At 42.7% G+C, this 20,362-nt stretch overlaps 3 protein-coding genes across 6 annotated transcripts; 2 read left to right on the plus strand and 1 right to left on the minus strand.

The window, feature by feature from the left end:
* Positions 1-211: 211 nt before the first annotated feature.
* Positions 212-6,109, plus strand: LOC127179246 (MAPK/MAK/MRK overlapping kinase). 3 transcript variants are annotated; one of them, XM_051132543.1, is made up of 12 exons: positions 212-348; positions 692-806; positions 1,653-1,742; positions 2,110-2,180; positions 2,261-2,339; positions 2,422-2,470; positions 2,604-2,782; positions 2,867-2,968; positions 3,481-3,654; positions 4,065-4,185; positions 4,764-4,955; positions 5,059-6,109. In XM_051132543.1, the coding sequence occupies exons 1-12, from the start codon at positions 276-278 to the stop codon at positions 5,128-5,130; spliced, it is 1,317 nt and encodes a 438-aa protein (XP_050988500.1). In that variant the 5' UTR covers positions 212-275; the 3' UTR covers positions 5,131-6,109. The 3 variants fall into 3 exon arrangements, with proteins under 3 accessions (XP_050988500.1, XP_050988503.1, XP_050988502.1); XM_051132545.1 differs by lacking the exon at positions 212-348 and adding an exon at positions 359-625; XM_051132546.1 differs by lacking the exon at positions 692-806 and having other exon boundaries at positions 294-348.
* Positions 6,110-6,359: 250 nt separating this feature from the next.
* Positions 6,360-17,443, minus strand: wdr20a (WD repeat domain 20a). Its single transcript, XM_051132542.1, has 4 exons — positions 17,035-17,443; positions 13,753-13,935; positions 10,931-12,265; positions 6,360-7,887 (listed from the first exon to the last, which is right to left on the minus strand). The coding sequence occupies exons 1-4, from the start codon at positions 17,290-17,292 to the stop codon at positions 7,834-7,836; spliced, it is 1,830 nt and encodes a 609-aa protein (XP_050988499.1). The 5' UTR covers positions 17,293-17,443; the 3' UTR covers positions 6,360-7,833.
* Positions 17,444-17,548: 105 nt separating this feature from the next.
* On the plus strand, positions 17,549-19,521 carry LOC127179249 (uncharacterized). Of its 2 annotated transcripts, none has more exons than XM_051132551.1 (4): positions 17,549-18,339; positions 18,423-18,500; positions 18,594-18,665; positions 18,767-19,521. In XM_051132551.1, exons 1-4 carry the CDS (start codon positions 18,277-18,279, stop codon positions 19,277-19,279), a joined length of 726 nt encoding a protein of 241 aa, XP_050988508.1. In that variant the 5' UTR covers positions 17,549-18,276; the 3' UTR covers positions 19,280-19,521. The 2 variants fall into 2 exon arrangements, with proteins under 2 accessions (XP_050988508.1, XP_050988509.1); XM_051132552.1 differs by having other exon boundaries at positions 18,426-18,500.
* The last annotated feature ends 841 nt before the right edge of the window (positions 19,522-20,362 follow it).

The following is a 20,362-nucleotide window of genomic DNA, read 5'->3' on the forward strand; positions in this document are numbered from 1 at the left end:
CACCGGAGCGAGCAGTAAATACAATAATAATGTTACACGATTGAAAACAAATCAAATAGAACGACATTTAAACCCGACGATAGTAATAACAGCGACAATAATAATAATAACAGATGTAAGGACAGCTGTATTCGGACCAAGATGGAGCGAGAAAGATGCTCAGCCGACGGCCAGTTTATTCACGAGGGCATTTAGATTCATTCTGGCGTATATTCGGGCTTCATTCGACAATAAACGCCTTCAGGTGAACCATTAATGTGTGTCAGTGTGCTGAGATGAGTCTGGAGCGGGAAAACACTCGATCGGAGCGCGCGATGGAGCGCGAGACTCATTCACTGTCACACACAGGTGAGCGTCTTTGATATCGATCAGATCAATTTAATATTAATAGCGATGAACCCGAGTTCATCACGGTGATCGGTGAGCAGCGCGACCTCTGGCTGCAGGTCAGAGTTCAAGCGCACGCCGTTGCCATGGAGACCGGCGGCGGCGGGACTCGCGCTGAAGCTTCACCGATCGATTGAACGAATTTGTGTGTAACGAACGCGCGAATCAAAGCTTGCGTTTGTTCCGTTAAAACGCGAATTAAAGCTGACATGCGACGGCAGCGTCCGAGGAATGAACAGTAAGACGCTTTCGCTGTTTCCCGACGTTGTTCGTGTTTCATGTTTTTCAACTCGATGTGCTGTAGATTACAGAGTCATCAAGAAGATCGGAGAGGGAACGTTTTCTGAGGTGATGAAGGTCCAGAGTTTGAAGGACGGCAAATATTACGCCTGTAAAACCATGAAACAAACCATCGAGAGGTATGACGTCACGAGTCCCCGGCGCTGACCTTCAGGTCACGTGTTTAACCCTTCGTAGTGTGTGAGACTGTGATCAATACACTGGTTCTCATGTGTGAGCGAGCACCTGCTTTATGTAATGTTGTGTGCACTTCCAAATTAACAGATAATGTACTCACCCCTTCGTCATCCAAGATGTTCATGTGTTTCTTTCTTCAGTCGTAAAGAAATTGTGTTTTTTGAGGAAAACATTTCAGCATTTTTCTCCATATAGTGGACTTCTATGGTGCCCGCGAGTTTGAACTTCCAAAATGCAGTTTACATGCGGCTCCAAACGATCCCAGCCGAGGAAGAAGGGTCTTATCTAGCGAAACGATTGGTTATTCATTTATTTATTTTTTAAAATTACAATTTATATACTTTTTAACCTCACATGCTCGTTTTGTCTCGTCTGCGATGCGCATGTGTAGTCTGTGTGTTCCGGGTCAATACAGTTAGGGTATGTTGAAAAACTCCCGTCTCGTTTTCTCCTCCAACGTCAAAATCGTCCTACATCGCTGTTTTACCTTTTTTTGTGAAGGGTGTTTGATCTTTGCATGTTCACTTTGTAAACACTGGGTCGGTTCTTCTGCAGCGATGTAGGAAAATGAGATGGGAGTTTTTCATACCCTAACTGTATTGAACAGGAACACACAGATTACACGCAGAGCTAGACAAGATGAGCGTTAGACGTTAAAAAGTATATCAATAATTGTGCGTCTCAAGAAACATAATTTCTTATCGACTGAAGAAAGAAAGACATGAACATCTTGGATGACAAGTACATTATCTGTAAATTTCTCCTTTAATGTGGTGATTGTGTGTCAGTGTGGATCAGGCTCACAGTCTCAGGGAGGTCCAAGCCATGAAGCGTTTGAGTCCCCATCCCAACATCCTCCAGCTCCACGAGCTCGTCTAGTGAGTATTTATCAACAACTCTGTTCTGAATTAATGACTATGTGACCCTGGACCACAAAAAACAATCATTTTATTTATACATCTGAAAGCTGAATAAATAAGCTTTACATCTTTTCACTGATGTGTGGTTTGTTAGGACAGGAAACTGTCCTGTTTACGGCAGGAAATTTACAAAATATCTTCATGGAACATGATCTTTACTTAATATTCCAATGATTTTTGGCATAAAAGAAAAATCATTAATTTTAACCCATACAAAGTGTTGTTGGCTATTGTTACAAATATACCTGTGCTATTTAAGACTGGTTTTGTGCTCCAGGGTCAAATATTAATATGTGCTGAACTGATCACAGACTCTCGTTTACAGCGAGAAAGACACAGGAACGCTGTCGCTCATATGTGAGCTCATGGAGATGAACATATACGAGCTTATTAAAGGTACGGTGTGGTGTGTTCGCTCTGATAAAATGAATGAATGAATCACACAGGAGTAACTGAGTTTTGTGTTCCTCCTGCAGGCCGTCAGTGTCCTTTAGCGGAGAGTAAAGTCAAGCACTACATGTACCAGCTGTGCCGCTCTCTGGATCACATGCACAGGTGACGCTCGCGATCGTTTTCACGCTCTCAGCCTCATCGTGAGTGACCTTACTGACCTGTATCTGTTCGTTCTGAATCGCAGCCACGGCATATTCCACAGAGACGTGAAGCCGGAGAACATCTTGATCAAAGTAAGGCCGTCCAGACTGTGTGATTTTACACTTGAATATTGTCGTATCGTTAGTTGTTTGTGAGACGTCTGTACGCACGATTAGCGAATGAGTGGCATCGCATCGCTCCAGTCACTCTCGCTGTCGCTCACAGAATGACGTGCTGAAGCTGGCAGACTTCGGCTCCTGCAGGAGCATCTACTCCAAACCTCCCCACACCGAATACATCTCCACGCGCTGGTACCGAGCGCCCGAGTGTTTGCTCACGGACGGACACTACTCGCAGAAGATGGACCTGTGGAGCGCCGGATGCGTCTTCTTCGAAATCCTCAGGTACTTCCGTCGTGCCGCGAGTCGGTCTGCGTTCGTTTCTCGAGCTGATGTCAGAGTCTAACCGGTCGTTTCCGTGTCTTCTAGTTTGAGCCCTTTATTCCCTGGACGAAATGAGTTAGACCAGGTCAACAAAATCCACGATGTTCTGGGCACGCCGGACAACACGCTGCTGCAGAAGTTCAAACAGTGAGAACAAACTCATCGTCGCGATATTTCAGACGGACTGAAGAGAGCAAAGAGACCAAACAAACACCCAGCAGAGACTCGAACAACTGAGAACACAAACGCAGTCACACACAAACACAACAGACCAACGCACCACATGCAGGCCTTTCACAATAAACCTTTTATAATGGGCATAATAATGTATAGTTGTGTAGCGTTTAGAAGCCAAAGCCAGAATATAATGGAACGGTTAATTGCACAAAAAGGTTAATAAAGTTGAATTCATAGTTAAGTTGGCTTGAGAAAGCTGAACTTACTGAAATGCTGTTTAAACTTATTCTTCTTCTTCTCAGACTAAATTTCAGACTCTAAATCCTCCTAGAGCTTTTTCCATATAAAAAACAAAGCGGCTGTTGCAAATCATTTGAACTTTGTGTGAGCACGTCAGAAATAGAACACGGCAGCAGTTTACTAGTGTCCGTGAGCAGTTGTCGATGTGACGCTCTCTGTCTCCTGTGCTTTGTGTGTTGAAGGTCTCGTGCGATGCGCTTCGATTTCCCACCTCGCAAAGGCTGCGGGATTTCCCAGCTGATTCCTCACTGCTCCGCAGCCGCTCTGTCTCTCCTGCACCAGATGTTGACCTACGACCCCGACGAGCGCATCGGCGCCCGCGCGGCACTGCAGCACCCCTGCTTCAGAGAACTGCGGTACAAACGCTGTCACGTTCAGACTGAAACAGAAGCATTAGAGCACGCTGCCTTCACAAGTGCAGAAAACCGGTTTCACTAGAAGATGCACTCAGGCATCATTTGCTCATGAAAACATTTCACCCGTAAATTACGTGTCATACAAACACAGTCTTTATAAACTCGTGATTGGCCGGAGTCACTCAGTGTCACCGGACAGTCTGGCTTTCAGAATAAACAGACAATGGCTTCGGCAACCGTAAGATCGGTAACCCAAGGCCCGTCAGTATCAAATTCAAGCCTTAATCCGTCAAACACAACATCAACGACTCAGAGCACTTTCAGTGTACACAATCAGTCGAGTCACATGTGTCGTCTGTACCTGTGTTCAGATGAGAGATGAGCTCGTTCTGTCGCGTGTTTTCCCGTAGGATGGCTGAGAGGAAAGCGGCGAGTCTGCGGAAGGCCATCGGAGCTGTGGAGGGAGAATCCAGCGGGATTCCCGCATCCGTCGATCAGCTGTGGCGTATCGCCCGACAGGGAAGACGACAGGTACTGTTTTACACTTAACGTTAAAAAAACAAAGGCAAATAAAATTCTTTTGCTGAGTATTAATGCACTAACCATGTTTTTCGATAAAAGAAAAACTCTAATCATTCAGTAACGCAGTCTGTGACGTCAGAAATCAGCCTGAACGCATACTGAAGCACTTCCTATAAGAGACGAATCACATGCACAGCAGAAATGTCATTTTAGAACTTACATTTGCACAAAATAACAGGAATGGACAGGTGGACTTGACGCTGTGAATGTGCTCTTTCCGTTACAATGAAGAATGAAAACAAAGAATGCACAATATTGTGTCTCTTTATAAATGTCGTTTCAGGAGGTCATTTTTGCTGTTAATTTCAATGAATACATAACATGTTTGAATATTATTATGAATTTCAGTTGTACTTTGCCATCAATTATTACCATGTTAATAAAATATTGTTACATCATCTTTCAAACTAAATGCATTTTGACAGAGAAAGCAGTGCATAAAGAGCAGCTTTCATTATTTTTCATTATTTGCAGTTGTGATGGAAAGTTTTAATTGTCAGCGTTGACGGTTACATTCCTCCCCGCAGCATCTCAAACACGCCGGCGACCCGCTCGGCCGACGAAACGCCTCGCATTTCCCTCTGGAGCTCCCAAAACTCAACGTGGTGGTCCCGACACCAAAAATCCCTTACCCGGTGTCCACCTTCCCGGCTCTGACCGTCTCACACCGCGGCTCTCTGCCTGCCATCTCCAAAAAGTGCCACTCGCGTCTGACCAAAGTAATCACGCACGTACACCAGCTTCAGTCCAGTGCTGTCATCTGATCTAGGGCGTCCTGTCTGTAATCTGTCATCTGAATCTCTTCTGTTCTGATTTGAAAAGCCCAAAGAAGAGCCACACCATTTCAAGAGCTACTACATGCCTCCGCTGGAGCGCAATCCAGACGAGTACTGACGCCCGACGACCGGCAGCGGATGCCGCCGAACCGGAGGACGAACATCTGCGTCGGCGCGTGTTTGGCTCCTGTACGCTGGTTTGAACGGTCAACAGACTACAAAGTCAACATTTCCATTTCACATTACAAAATAAAAGTCTTAGCACACACAGAAACCTGCAGTTTTCAAACCAATACAAGCCGACGTTTGCATCTGATGTTTATACGCGTCGTCCCGAATGATCTGACGTAGCTGCATTTTATTTGTTTCACATTGTTGAAAGCAGATTCTGTAAAAATGGGTTTAATGCTTTGGTCTCAAACTCAGTTCCTGGAGGTCTGCAGCTCTGCACGGTTTTGCTCCAACCCTGATCAAACACACCTGATCCAAAACTAATCAAGGTCTTCAGGATTACGAGAAACTATCAAACAGGTGTGAGTTGGAGCGGGTTGGAGCTAAACTCTGCAGAGCTGCGGCCCTCCAGGAACTGAGATTGACAACACTGGTTTATTGAAAGTCTGCTGCTTTCCTTTAGACCAGGGGTTCTCAACTCTGGCCCTCGAGGTCCACTTTCCAGCAAAGTTTAGACCATCATTCAGCCCAAACCAGACGAGCGAATCTCTATAAACGAGACGCATCTCACGGCAGAGACAGCAAGTGCCATTCAGCTATTACACATTTTATATTTGCACAGATGTCACCGGCTCACTGACGGATCATCAGCAGCGCTGCTCTACTGTTGGGACTTTATAGTCTTTAATAAAGGGGTTTTACTGTACACTTGTTGCAGATCGCCATGTTTTGACAGCTGACATTTGTGTCGCTTTTAAATGATCTCTCCACCATCACTGCTGTATCCCAATTTACCACAAACACATCTGTAACCGTCCGTCTGATGATTTTACACTGATGCATTTGGGCCTGAAATTGACCATAAAATCTTTATTTATATGAATGTTTTTGCTCATTTTTCAATTTTGCCAATCAGAATAAATAAAACAGAGTCTTAAAAGCATCAAATAAACATTTTCAAAGGTCATTTTCAGGAATGTTGGGTTCACCTGCTGGCGTACAGTAGAAAAAAAAAAAAACAGGAGCAGTGTAAAAATGCACAAACCCCGTAATAAGAGCAGCGGCTCAGCACTAGTATGTGGACTAGCTGGTTGAAGTAACAACTAGTACACAGAACATCACAGCCAAGGACGATACACACACACACACACACACATACACACACGAGACCAAACATCATGGACTTTTTTTTAATGAAGAACAAAATGTGAAATGCAAAATGTTAACCACATGAATCAAAAATATGAGCACTTCCTCATCTTTCCCGGTTAGTGTATATTTCGTTAACAATGATTGGTAGTCACAGAAAAGGGAAGGTTAAACGTTTAATAGTGTCACACTGTGAGATTCTACTGATCGACTTCAAACCGAGTCGCTCTAGTGGCTTCTTGTTGTTTTTTTAGTAGTACACAGAATAAATTTGCCGTCGGTAAGCAAAATACGAACTGTGGAAACTCTTCCGAAAGGTTTGTTTTCTTCGTCTGCTAGACTTCCTGAGCTTCATACGTTTGATTAGCAGAGCCGACGCCACGTTGGTGAATCCGTAACAACAGGCAAGCGTTTGAGCTTTTCTCATACATAAATCTCCTATATCAAAATACATTTGGGTGACTTCTGTACAAGAGACAAGGAAAACCAAACGAAAACCAACAGAAACCTGCATATTTAAGGTTATTTTTAATATTATTATGTCTATTTTAGAAATGTCACTATTTCCTGTAATGATGACAAACGTCCACTAGAGTTACTGATCATTTGCTTTTGCCCCAATAAATCACTGAATTACAATATTATACATATAATACAAAGCAGATTTTTATCTGAAACAATATTAAAATAAATGCTCAATAGATACAAAGTTTTAATCATAATTCTCCACATTATACCGGTCTGTGAGTCCTTGCACACAAAAATGTAAAGCCATTCTCTTCTAATAAACTATTAAGTGCAAACAAATTTTCTTTAAAAAACTATGATTGCAGCATCCAGCTTTTCAGATTCAGATTTCAAGACAGAGGATATTAAAGCCAAGTGCACCAAGGCCTTCCCCGAACATCTATTTCTTTCTTTTTTGTCTTTTTTGATCCTTTATAGTAGTTACCAAAAAAAAAAAAAACCTGAACAAAAAAAAAAAAAACCAAAATAAAATCAGTGCAAAGTTTTCAACAGCGGGGGTCGAATCTGTTCCACATGAAAGAGGGTGAAAATAAAAGCTCAGAATAAAAGGATCTGGGATGGACGCGAGTCTCGAGCGGTTTTGGACCACACTAGGTCTTTCTCAGCAAACTGAGTTCAAGACGACTGCTTTTCCACCCTGGATTCAATGATTTCCCACACCTTAGGCAAGCTTGAAATACACGAGAGAGAGGGAAAAAACAAAAAACAAAACAACACAGTGAGATGCATTTGAGAGTGAAAACAACAAAACTATTCAAATAAATACTCTGGGAGAACAGAAGAAATCAAAGGAACCCCGTGGCCGCGGTACAGCCTTTCCACGGACGCACAGATTCAGCACGTTCACTGCGAACACGGGCCTCCGGAACGACAGAAGAACCGAAAGGGAAAGGAGAGGAAGAAAACCAATGTGTTCTGAGCGGAGACGCCGGCGCGGCGTGATGCGGATCTCATAGCAGCAGAAATATTGTGGCTATACTACTGTTCCACTGGGAGAGTTGGCTTGGTTTTGGGATGACAACAACCCCTGCAAAAAAAAAAAACGAAGAAAACACATTTGAACCAAACCACATACAGGAGGAAAAACATCTCACCACACTGACAGATCACGATCAACTAGTTAAAGACGTTTCGACGCTGGGCTCCTTCAGGACAAACGCTCACACACAGCATTCGCCGCGTCACGGAATTAGAACGCACGACATAGGGAGCAAACAACGAATACGAAACTCACATCAACAAGACTCGCTATAATCATAAAAATACTCTCCGAATCAAATATTTCTTTCTAGAGCGTCTGTGGTTTGAAGCATTTAAAGTGAACGTCAATGGTGTCTAAGGCTCGTTTCCCACTTCGGAGGAACGTCTGGATCCTGATATTGAATACTCAATACATCTAGACCAGCGGCCAAATGCTTACACTGCTTAGACTAGTTAGTCATCTCATTTGTTTTCTTCAAGACTGTTCATATGTCAGTTACAAAAAGGTGGATTGGCCCAGCAAGACTCGTTATCTCTTGATACATGGTCAAACTAGTTCTTAAGACAAAGTCTTAACCCGTTTAATCCCACCGGTCGCAATCGTGACCGTAAAAAAGGATTTCATTTATAAAGCTCTAAAAACCCTTTTAGTGCACTTCCTGTAAATATGGAAAAAATGAAGGGTCTCAATGGAATATATGCAGTTTCACGTGATTAGTAAAAATCGTCACATGCCCAGAGCAGTTTAATTTCTGTTTGCACCTTGAGCATCAAACCTCCAAAACTAAAGGTTAGCAAAGCATGTGAACATAAAGATACGACAAAGACTTTTGATACACATTATCTTCAAGGTGTCTAGTATTAAAATATGAATTCACACCTGTGACCCTGGACCCCAAAATGTTCTGAAATTGAAATTTCTACATCTGAAAGCTAAATAAATAATCTTTCCATTGATGTGTGGTTTGTTAGAATAGGACAGTATTTGTCTGAGATACAACTATTCGAAAATCTGGAATCTGAGGCTGCAAAAAAATCTAAATATTGAGAAAATCAACTTTAAAGTTGTCCAAAAGTTCTTAGCAATGCGTATTATTAATCCTAAAATTAAGGTTTGATATATTTACGGTAGGAAATTCACAAAATATCTTCATGGAACATGATCTTTACTTTGATCATTTTGGCCCATACAATGTATTGTTGGCTATTGCTACAGATATACCCGAGCGACATATGACTGGTTTTGTGCTCCAGGGTCACATATATTCAGTTCTGTAGAGTGTGATCACAGAATGAGTAAACATGTTAATGGTCACAATAGTGAGCGGTGGGATAACGGTGAACTTAGGTTTACATATAAACTCTATAAACTGCACTAAAATATTGCAATGACAAAATACTGCACCAAACTAAAACTTCAAATGTTACAAAAAATAAGTCACCTTTACTTATATAGCGCTTCACAACATTGATGTTGTAACACTGGTAGCACTCATGTAAAAATTTGATGACGCGTGTTACAAAAAAGTAACAATTGTGAAATACGTTGACGGTTGTATTTTTTGTATCTCAGTGTTGTACTTGTTTTTTTTTTTTTTTATGCGTATTAGTAACCCTAGAATGTGATCGAACAGTTTAAAATAGCTGGGCTAAGATACAGAACCAAGATATATGTTAATTCACAACACACATTATCCCACCGGTCACAACTGTCACTGACCATAAAACACAATTTTTCACACAGAAATGTGAAAAATAATTATGTCAAAGGGTTACTAATGACACATCATTTGGATATTTTGACGTCTAGGAAAAAACTGGGATTAAACGGGTTAACATAGTCGCCCCAGAAGTTCCTATTCCCGGTCCTGTGGATCGAGCGCTGCACGCTTCCCTTTATTTGAACGCACCGACTCCGATCATCAGGGGCCTCATTTATAAAACCTTACGTAGATTTCATTGTAAAAGTGTATGTACACACAAAAGTTTTCAGATTTATAAAAGCGCCTAGTTTTACTATGCATAACCTCATCTGTCTATCGTTCCCATCCACGTGAGCTAGGAAAATATGATACAGACTATAAATGCTATTTGTGCCATACACATTCATGACATTACTAAAAAAACTTCCAGTATCCTTGTTATGTTTTAGAATAAAAATTTCAAAATATCCTTAAAAACTAAACTGTATAAAACATTTATTATAACTTAAATAAAAAGAGCTGATTCATTCTTTTCCACTGGCCAAATAGTAGACTATTTTAATTGTTTTAACTAAATAAAATTTATGCTGTATTGCTGATTAGGTAAACATATGTCTCAGGGAATTTATATAGGGTAGTTTGGCCTACTTATATTTTTCTATAAAAATGCAGCTGTCCAACTCTGCACGTCAATGACAAAATATTTACAAAATGAAACATGTAAATCTTAGAGTTTCCTTTAAATTCTATCCTTCAAATACAACGGTATTTTTCACACAGTATCATCTCAGTGCAGCAGTTGTACAGTGTTATCATCGGAGCTACTCAAACCGGCCGACGGACCGTTCGACCTCTGAATCCGTCAGCATCTGTGTGCATCATTTATCCTTGTTCTGGCTAAAAATATTCTCTCATAAGGTGATCTGCAGTTTAGTTTAAAGATGAGTTATTGTGTGCCTAGCGCTCCTCGCTGACATTAAAACATAGCCATGCCACAGGAAAAGTGATTAAAATATAGCGCATCCACTAAAAAAAAAAAAAAGTCTCAATTCATATCATTTTTAACTTCTGACTGTAATCCAAGTGCTTATTTCCAGTACTGAGAGTACTGTATCTAAATGTTTATATCAAAATTAAAAGAGTTCAAATCAATCGTTCAGAGTTTAAGATGCTTCATTATTTCGCTCGGTGCAACCAAAGTGTGCGTGCGGAGTTTGCGTGCAGGTGTGCAAATTTTCCCGTCGACGTACGCAGCGGTTATAAATGAGGCCCCAGGGCTGAAGCGAGATGAGACGAGTGGCGCTGCGGCTCCGCAGGACCTGCATTATCACCCGCCGACGGAGAAACGTTCTCGGTACGAGCGGCCGAAGCGAAGCTGGAACTCACCACTTTGCCGGGTCTCGCCCACGTGCAAATAAATCCCTCCTGACACGCGGTGACTATACAGTCCTCTAGAAAGATGAGCACGGTGAGTCTCTCGTGCGCTATCTTTTTACAGATGAGCGGCTCGAGCAAGGGCACGTCCTCCATGCGCGGGCACAGCTGCGTGCCCAGAGTCTTGGCGGGGTCCGTTTTGGTTTTGGTTAGCAGGTTGAGTTTATCGCTGCTCTTGCTGCTGATGTGGCCCATGCTGTGGTTGCGCTTGTGGTCTTTGTCGGGATGCCGGTCTTTGCGGTCGTGCAGCGAGAGCGTGGCGAACTTGCTGACGCCCGTGGCGATGGGGTTGTCCGTGACGCCGCTCTTGCTGTTGCCGGTGCCGGCGGCCGAGTGCGGGAGGCTGTTGGAGCGCGGCAGCGGCGCGGGCAGCGAGTTGCTCGGCGGGTTCGAGCCTCCGCCGCCGCCGTTGCTGCCGTTGGCGCTGGGGTTGTTGGAGGCCGCGGTGATGACGGCGCCGCCGCCGCCGCTTCCTCCGCTCCCCGTGGCCGGCGGGCCGCTGGCGTTCATGACGTTGGTGTGCGTCCTCGTCCGGGACAGCGGCAGGTGCGGGAACAGGATGTCCTCCGTCAGGTCCCACAGGCACAGCTGAGTGTCCTGCCCCACGGAGCCGAAGCGGTACGTCACGCTCACCGGCCGGCTGTCCGTGGAGTTGCGCTTGGACAGACGCGACTGCGTGCTGTTGGCCCGGTCGCGGCCGAAGTGGATCTGATCCTGGAAGTCCTCGTCGCTGCCGCTGAACTCCATGGGGTCGCTCTCCTCCACGCTGGTGGTGTAGTGGTCGAACGCCACCACGCTCACCCAAGACTTGTGCCCGTGTCCGCGCGCGATCACCCGACAGTCCGCGAACGACCACACGGTCACCAGGTCGTCCTCGCCGCCCGCCACGATGTACTTCCCGTCGGGGCTCCAGCAGACGCACAGCAGGCCCCCGAAGTAGCTCTTCATGGTCCCGTGCAGCTCCACCGCGTCGAAGTTGAAGACCCGCAGGAAGCCGTCCTGACTCACGCAGGCCAGGAACTTGCCGTCGGGCGAGAAGGCGAACTCGTTCAACGCCCCTTCGCCGACCGTCCACTTGAGCAGGGGGTTGCGCGTCGACTTGCTCTTGCACGTGTGGACGGCGTAGTTCTCGCCCTGCTTCAGCAGCTGGTAGTGAGGCGCCGTGGTGCCGCACGTGTGCTCCACGTTATACAGGTACATGCTTCCGCTGGAATGAGCTACTAGGAAGAGGCTCTCGGAGCCCGGGACCCACTTCACACACGTGACCCGAGATTTGTCGATAAGTCTCTGAGCGTTTCAGCAGGAGAAAACAAAAAACAGAGAGGACAGGGTTAGAGCCGACGATCATAATCGGCGCGTCCAGCAATTTAATTACAAATGTAAACGATGCCAAAAAAAAGGAAGAGACAAACAAATCGTCCACAACACAATAAACACACAACACTGGAACACTGTGATTTCATCTGAGAAAACTACCAACAGATCCACTTCACTACAACCCACCGAAAAAAAAGTTTACCACTATGAAAAAATATTTAGGAGCATCAGTGCGACTGACCCCATCAGCACATTTGTGTTTGCGCTGAGAGGAGATTCAAAGGTTCCATGTGTTTTTGCAGTGTTGAGTAATGAATCACAGACATATCTCACCAATCCCTTCATAAACAAAGTGTAAATAAGAGATTGATTGTGCAGTGTAGAGAGCTTCATTCATTATAATGGAACTCTGCAATGATGAGTGACAGATTTTACTGATTTTTAAGTGAGTTTGTAAATGAGATATTGATTTAATACAACAGTTCAATAAACAAGTTAATATGAAGTGACTTACATTGTCTGACTGTAACACTATTGCCCGATTTTGCTCTATTTCGTCATCAATAATAGTTTGAAACAAGTCACAACTGAGCCGCTGCACATCTCCATTCACACACAGCGCTGTTTCCTTTATGAATGAACGTGCGTTAATCAACGAATCTAGTGAGTCAATGATTCAATTTCCCATTCATAAAGAGTCACTTGCTTTATTCCTGAATGAATCAGCCGTTCGAACGAATCAAATGAATGAATGATTCAGTAATTAAATCAGTGACTCGCCGCCACCTACTGGCAGATTTAGTTTCATTTTTAAAGTATCTTTTTTTAATTATTTAAATCTTTTAATATTTCTATATTCAAAATGTTATATTTAAAACATGAATTTATGAATTTGATTGCACTCATGCTCCTCTGAGCCTCATTAAACATATGAAAATACACCTACAAGACACTTTTGTGTTCTTGTTCCATCTCTGTAGTACAAATTCATTTTGTTAATACTGATTACATTTGATTTGTGACTTATTCTTACTTGTTCTTATTCTTTTGTCTTAATTAGAAATTTTAAAAAGCTTATAAAATAAAATTTATACAAAAAAAACTGACACAGTTGACATACTTCAAATAAAGTTATAAAAATGCCATTACAAAGGTAAAAACAAAATTCCCCTGTAAATCACTTTAAGGAGTCAAATATCACCTCGTAATGGGAAGGATCTTTTTTTTTTTTATCAGATTTTTGATTGATTGATTAGAAGGTGCTCCTAAAATTTTACCTCTGCTCCTAAATTCTTTAAGTTATAAGCACAAGTGCTCCTAAAAAAGAAAATAAGCTCAAAGCCCTGATCAGAATGTACTTACATAATAAATACTATATATAAATTTGTTTGCCCATAAACGAACGGAACTGACCAACTTCATTGGACAATAAATGTGCGTTAAATCAAATCACTCACTTCTTCATTGAAGAGTTTGCTGGTCTCCTTCTTGATGGGGTCGATGAGCTGCACCTGTCCGGCGGAGAATCCCACCAGCAGGGACACGCTCTCCGCCGTCGCCGTCAGGTGGTTGAAGTCGTGGCACGTGGGCTGCGTTCCCTTGTATATCCTCTTGTCTATGGGTTTGCTCAGGTCAGCAGCCTGCGGGCGAACACACAGAGAGCGTGACTGAACACCTGCGGCGCCGCGAAACGGTTCAACCCGTTCAAGAAACCCTGCGACAGGTGCCACAAACACAAACCTCTGTGATACAGCTGTGTGCTGCACGTCACATCGTCCATCGCTAAAACAATCACACACAAAACACAAACGACCAGCGCGGGAGAATTTGTGTGCCATTTTTTGGGGGCAGCCGTGGCCTAACGGTTAGGGAGTCGGGCATGCAACCAAAGGGTTGTGGGTTCGAGTCCCAGATCCGGCAGGGATTGAAGGTGGGGGGAGTGAATAACCAGCGCTCTCTGAGGTGAGACCCTTGAGCAATGCACCGATCCCCCAACTGCTCCCCGGGCGCCGCAGCGAAAGCAATATGGCTGCCCACTGCTCCGGGTGTGTGTTCACGGTGTGTGTGTGTGCGCATGTTTGTTCACTACTGTGTGTGTGCACTTGGATGGGTTAAATGCAGAGCACAAATTCAGATCACACATCACGTCCTTTCCTTTTCCTTTTTTCCTATTTTATTCGGTGTATTTCATGTACTGCACCAAATCACACTAGAATGATGTACAACAACACTTTACATCAACAATACAACACTGGACACACACACGTCACAATTATCTGAATACAACACAAAACACCCTGTTGATATCAGGATTATTGATCAGGTTCACTGAACCACCAGCGTTTCTGTCTCAGTGAAAGTCAAACCAATGAAACCAGCATGAAAACAGCTGAAATGTGATCAGTGACATCTGGACCTCACTGTGGCCCTTCATCATCCAGGGTTCGTACGGATACTGTACAATGAAATTCCAAGACTTTCATGGAATTTTCAAGCCCTACTTTTTTTTTTATTTTTAAGGGCTTCAATCAGAGATCTCACTTATCAAACAATAGCTTCTCTTTTAAATTAAAACTACGGTTAATTTTTAAATGGATTTGTATTTGCATAACTTCAATTTCTTTTTTATTTGTTTTATTTTTATAACTGTACTGCCTAAATGGTTTCACTTTTCTACTGTTCAACTAAAAAAAAAAAAAAAAAAAAACAGAAAAAAGATTTGTGAAATAGGGATGGGCGATATCTTCTCGTTTGCGATATACCGGTAAAAAAATTTTCTAAATTCACTTCATAACATAGTCGAGTGTTTGACATATCCGTATGAAACCTTTTGGTTTGATATCACAGAATGAGGCAGAAATCATTACTATTTTATAGTATTATAAAAGCCATGTCGATTAGCATTGCATTACCCAAGATCGCTTAGAGAACACAGACAAAGCATATATTATAGCCATCGTATGTTTATTGTCAAGTTTCCTCAGTTAAAATTTCTTTATCTGTGTTTTATTCAGATACAGCCACACCCGGATTAGAGATTCCTGGAGCGTCGTCAGTACTATTACTAATGCTGTAAAGCATATGTGGAGTTTCTGCGTCCACCGGCTTCCCGGGAATTAAACAGTCATTACACTGCACGTCTGGACTCAGCTATGCTGTATTTGGGGTAAAAATTGGAAAGATAATACTTTTCTCTAAAGAAACAGAATTCCCTGAATTATCGTCATCGATATCGTTACTGTAATAATACCAGAAATTTTAAGTCCCATATCGCCCATCCCTATTGTGAAACCTGATCTGAAACAAATGATTCACAATCTGTGCTCTAAAGTCCTGAAAGTAAATCAAATGTTTCGCAAACCCGCACCAAAGTTTCAATTAGAATCGCAATCCACGCTCCGATCTGAATCAAATGATTCGCGATATGTGATGCGTTTGGAGCGCTTCGAGACAGTAAATCATTTTGCAACGCAACGGTTTAACTGATTTGGAGCTTTGAAAAACAGTTTCACTCATCACTAAATGCCAAAACATTACGAGTAATGTTGAAATTCTGAATTTTTTTTTTTTTTTTTTTTTTAGTGAATTCCTTGAAATAAATGATTGAAATCACAATTTTGAATCAATGTGAGCGGTTTCAGTGTAAATTGCTTTGATTCAGTTGAAAATTAAATTGATTTAGTTCATCTGTTTCTCTTTTCATGTGTTCAGTCACGTTTACACGACATTGTCAGCACTACTACTGGCTTAACTCACTAGTTTTATGTTTTAGTAGTATTTTTGCAGTTTGTTTACTAGTTTTATTAACTGAAATAAGTGAAAAAAGTTTTCTGAATTGTGTAAATTTTGCATGAAAAGTTATTTAAGATATATAAAATATTAAAGACTGATTTTATAGATACGTTGTCTTTAAATAATTCAAGCATTTTTCAAGTACCTCTTCAGGAATTTTGATATTTACAAGGGTTTTCCAGACCTTAAATGTAAAAAAGTCAAATTCAAGTATTTCAAGCACTTTCAGCTCCTTGTACGAACCCTGATCATCATGACATTAGAAATATGACAGAGATCATCACACGTTTGAGCTACATGAGTAAAACACGGGCGTGTGTTCATTCAGCGTCTACACAAAAGGGACTAGAGCAAGCGAAGGGATTCGTCCAAGAGACACACAGTGTAAAAACAACAACAACAACAACAACAAAACACTGAGCACTACCATCAAAACATTCATAAACACACAAATCACACAGCTGTGAATCTTCTAATGCAGATCAACTGGTGAAAAACACTACATGAGCCACTAATGAACACATGAACCACACAACACACTCCTCACAGCAGATCAACGATCCTCACACACACTGATTAACAGCAAACACACTCCTGTCAAAACAACACACACACACACACACACACACACACACACACACACACACACACACACACACACACTCGGGTCAGTGCAGGTGCGCTGAGGCCCTGAGCTGCTGATGACCGTCAACATGACGAACTGACACACACACACACACACACATACACACACACACACACACACACACACACACACACACACACACACATAAATAAACAAACAAACGGCTCACTTTGATTTGCGCGTCAGCAGTGAAAGAGCGCCCGTGTGCGTGCGCGTGCGTGTGACATTCACGTCGGCGTCACCCGTGATGTGAAATAACAGCTATTTGACAAAGGCGCGGACAAACGCGTGTCGTTCTCACCTTCCTGACGCCTTTATAGATGTAGAAGTACAGCTCCCGGCCCACATTGAAGCAGATTCGGTCGCCGTTACCGGACTGGTCGTTGACGTTGACGAACGAGACTCGGACGGGGTTCGAGCCCTGAGAGTTGAAGGGCACGCGGTTCGGCCGGCTGTATTCGGAGTGCGTGAGGAGTTTATACGCGCCTTCCCGCGTGCTGAACTGACTCTTGATCTCGTTCATCTCCTTCCCTCCTCCCTCCGCCGCCATCTTTGACATTTACATTCATCCTTCCGCAGGCCCGGATCTGACGCGCCGCGCATGCGCACTAGAGCACAGCTCAGCGCTCAGCCTCGATCCTGAGACGTTTGCGACGAATTTGCGCGAGGACGATTTCGATTTTTTTTTTGGCCATCGTCACCGCAGAAACTTCCCGACAAAACACAGGCCGTGATAACGTCCCGTATTATTGAGTTTGTTTTGGATGAACTTCCGTTTTTCCTTTGTGTTTGTGTTATATATATTTAACTTTTGAATCAAAATCAATAGAAAATTGGCTTTATTTGCGTGATTAAAAAAAGTTAAATGCATAAGCATTAATAACAGTACGTGCACATTTACACACATACACAATTGAAAATGATAAAAACCAATAATAATACGATGTCACATCAAATAATAAAGTGAGCGAAAGCTTTACGAAATGTCAATATTATAAACAGTTTATGGTGGATAGTTTCTCTATGGAAGCTCCTTTCCGCCACTGAATAAAAACAAGAAAGAAAAAAGGCTTATTGCGAGTGTTAGCTCACAATTCTGACTCTTTTCCTCAAAACTGCCACTTATAAAATCAGAATTCCGAGATATAAACTCGCAATTCTGTGAACATCCGCAGAACTGAACGTTGTAACTCGCAATTGTGACAAAAAAAAAAAAAATCAGCATCACGAGACACAAAGTCGCAATGACCTTTTTTTATCTTTTATTCAGTGGCGAAAACACAGTCAAATTAATGTATTGTCAGATTCGACCTCACATACATAAAAATACACATGAGTAGAATCTAAACCCAGATTCCTCACGATTCGATGATCTTCTGTGGTTTAGCGCTCAGTGCCTTTAAATCTGAAGGCCTCGACTGAAGCCTGAGCACATGCACACACACACACACACTCTATAACATGACAGGATTGGCTCTGATCACCTATAAAAGCAGCCTGTAGTGAGTGAGTGACTGATGAGATTGACTCAGAGTGATCTGGAATGGAAGAACTGATCAATACGGTCCAGTCAGATGTTGTGGGTAGACTGGCATTCAAATACATGGTAAGACTTTGTCTTGGTTTTCTTTCTGATGTGTCTGTTGATCTGTGTGTGTGTGTCTAATGCCGTCTGTGATCTTCTGTCAGGAGATGTGTAAAGTAGACTCCAGTTCAGACTCTGAATCAGAGTCAAACCCAAGATGGTCTGATGTCAGCAGCAGCAAGGTATTTCTGATGAACATTGACCTCAAACGCTCCAATGTGATCTAAGCTAAACATTTGACGTGAACTCTTGCGTGATCTCTCTCCTCACGTCAGGGCCGTGAAAGCGGCAGCACTCCAGAAGCTCCTGAGAAAGACCTGCGCTTTAGTGGACAGAACTACCAACAGGTAAAACACAAAGAGACCTGATTCACTTCTTTAGTCACAAACCACGTCTCAAAGATGATTTGATAGTTTGTCCTGAACTTGGATGTGACCGTTGTTTTCAGTGTCTGGATCCTTACGACGGAAGCTCTGAAGACTCTGGTTCTTCTGCTAAAGGTTCAAAGAAGCAAAGGCACGGCGGGTTTCGGATGAAAGGGACGGGCCGTAGATTGGCCCTCAACCCTTCATCTGCTCTCAGAGAAACGAGGAGAGATGTGACTCGGACGGACGCTGCAGATCTTCGTCGTGTCGACGTCCAGATGCGGTCGTCCAGCGACTCCGAGCTGGAGACGCCAACCCAGGGCTTCTGGCCTCTCTGTAAGGCCTTAACGGGTGTAAAAGCGGATCTCTCCGACTCCGGGTTCAACACCAGATCCTCCCTGAACTCTCCCGCGGTGCCGTCCGGTACAGACGCGTGCCTCCACGCCGGCAGGAGGATCCAGAGCGGATCTCCAGACAGCCCTGCTTTCCACGCAGCGTTTTCAAAGAGGAAGTTCTTTCCCCCGTCGGGCGACGACGGCATGCAGAGGAAGCGGCAGTGCATCAGCGATATGGAGGTGGAAAGCGTGGCTTTATGAGGTCAGGATGAAACGACAGCACTGGCACTGGACATCAGATTCACTGCCATGTGAAGGACTCACCGCTGCTTGTGAAGGTTTTTCCGTTAGTCGGTTGGAAATAGAGACGCTAATAGCAGAAGAAGAGGTCTGAAGGTCAGGTGTTGAAATACAAATGAAAAAATAGAGTTTTTCACCAACTAAAGCTTCAATACTGACGTCACAAAACTATTTCAGCAATAAATAAAGACTAATAAAACTAACCTAAATTCAAGAGTATATTCACTCATTTCTTGAATAAATGCTCATGCGTTTCATCAGTTCACAATGAGTTTGTCTTTATGCACAGAGAACAAACACGTACATCGCAGCAGGTGTTTGCAGACGACAAGAGTAATATATAGATATTTCTGTCAAAGCTGATGAATAATATCTGGAGAAAACAGGCCAGTTTCACTGGATATTAGTTTCTTTTCTCATATATGTGACCCTGAAATTAGTGTCATGGGTGTATTTGTAGCAGTAGCCAACAATATATTGTATGCGCCAAAATGAGATTATTAAAAAAAATAAATAAAAATCATTAGGATATTAAGTAAAAATTATGTTACATTAAGATATTTTGTAAATTTCCTGCTGTAAATATATAAAAATGTAATTTTTTTTTATTAGTAATATGCATTGCTAAGAACTTCATTTGGACAACTTTAAATGTGATTTTCTCAATATTTTGATTTTTTTGCACCCTCAGATTTTCAAATAGTTGTATCTCGACCAAATATTGTTCTTTCTTAAACCATACATCAATGGTAAGATTATTTTTTCATCTTTCAGATGATGCAAACACATCAGTTTTGTAAAATTGACCCTTATGACTGATTTTGTGGTCACATATGTGAGTGCAGTGATTGGTTTTTTCATCCAATGAGAGAACAACATTTGGAAAACTCCTATTCAGCGTTTGCGTTTTTTCATTTGAATGCTTGTTTCATCAGCATTATGACACAGTCTGCAGAGGCAAAACAAAGTTATTCATCATGGGGTGAAAAAATCTGCAGTTCTCTGTGTTGTGTGGCGTGTAAGAGGACGTCAACGCATCACAGC

This window comes from Labeo rohita, chromosome 17 (assembly GCF_022985175.1).
Source record: "Labeo rohita strain BAU-BD-2019 chromosome 17, IGBB_LRoh.1.0, whole genome shotgun sequence".
Taxonomy (NCBI): domain Eukaryota; kingdom Metazoa; phylum Chordata; class Actinopteri; order Cypriniformes; family Cyprinidae; genus Labeo; species Labeo rohita.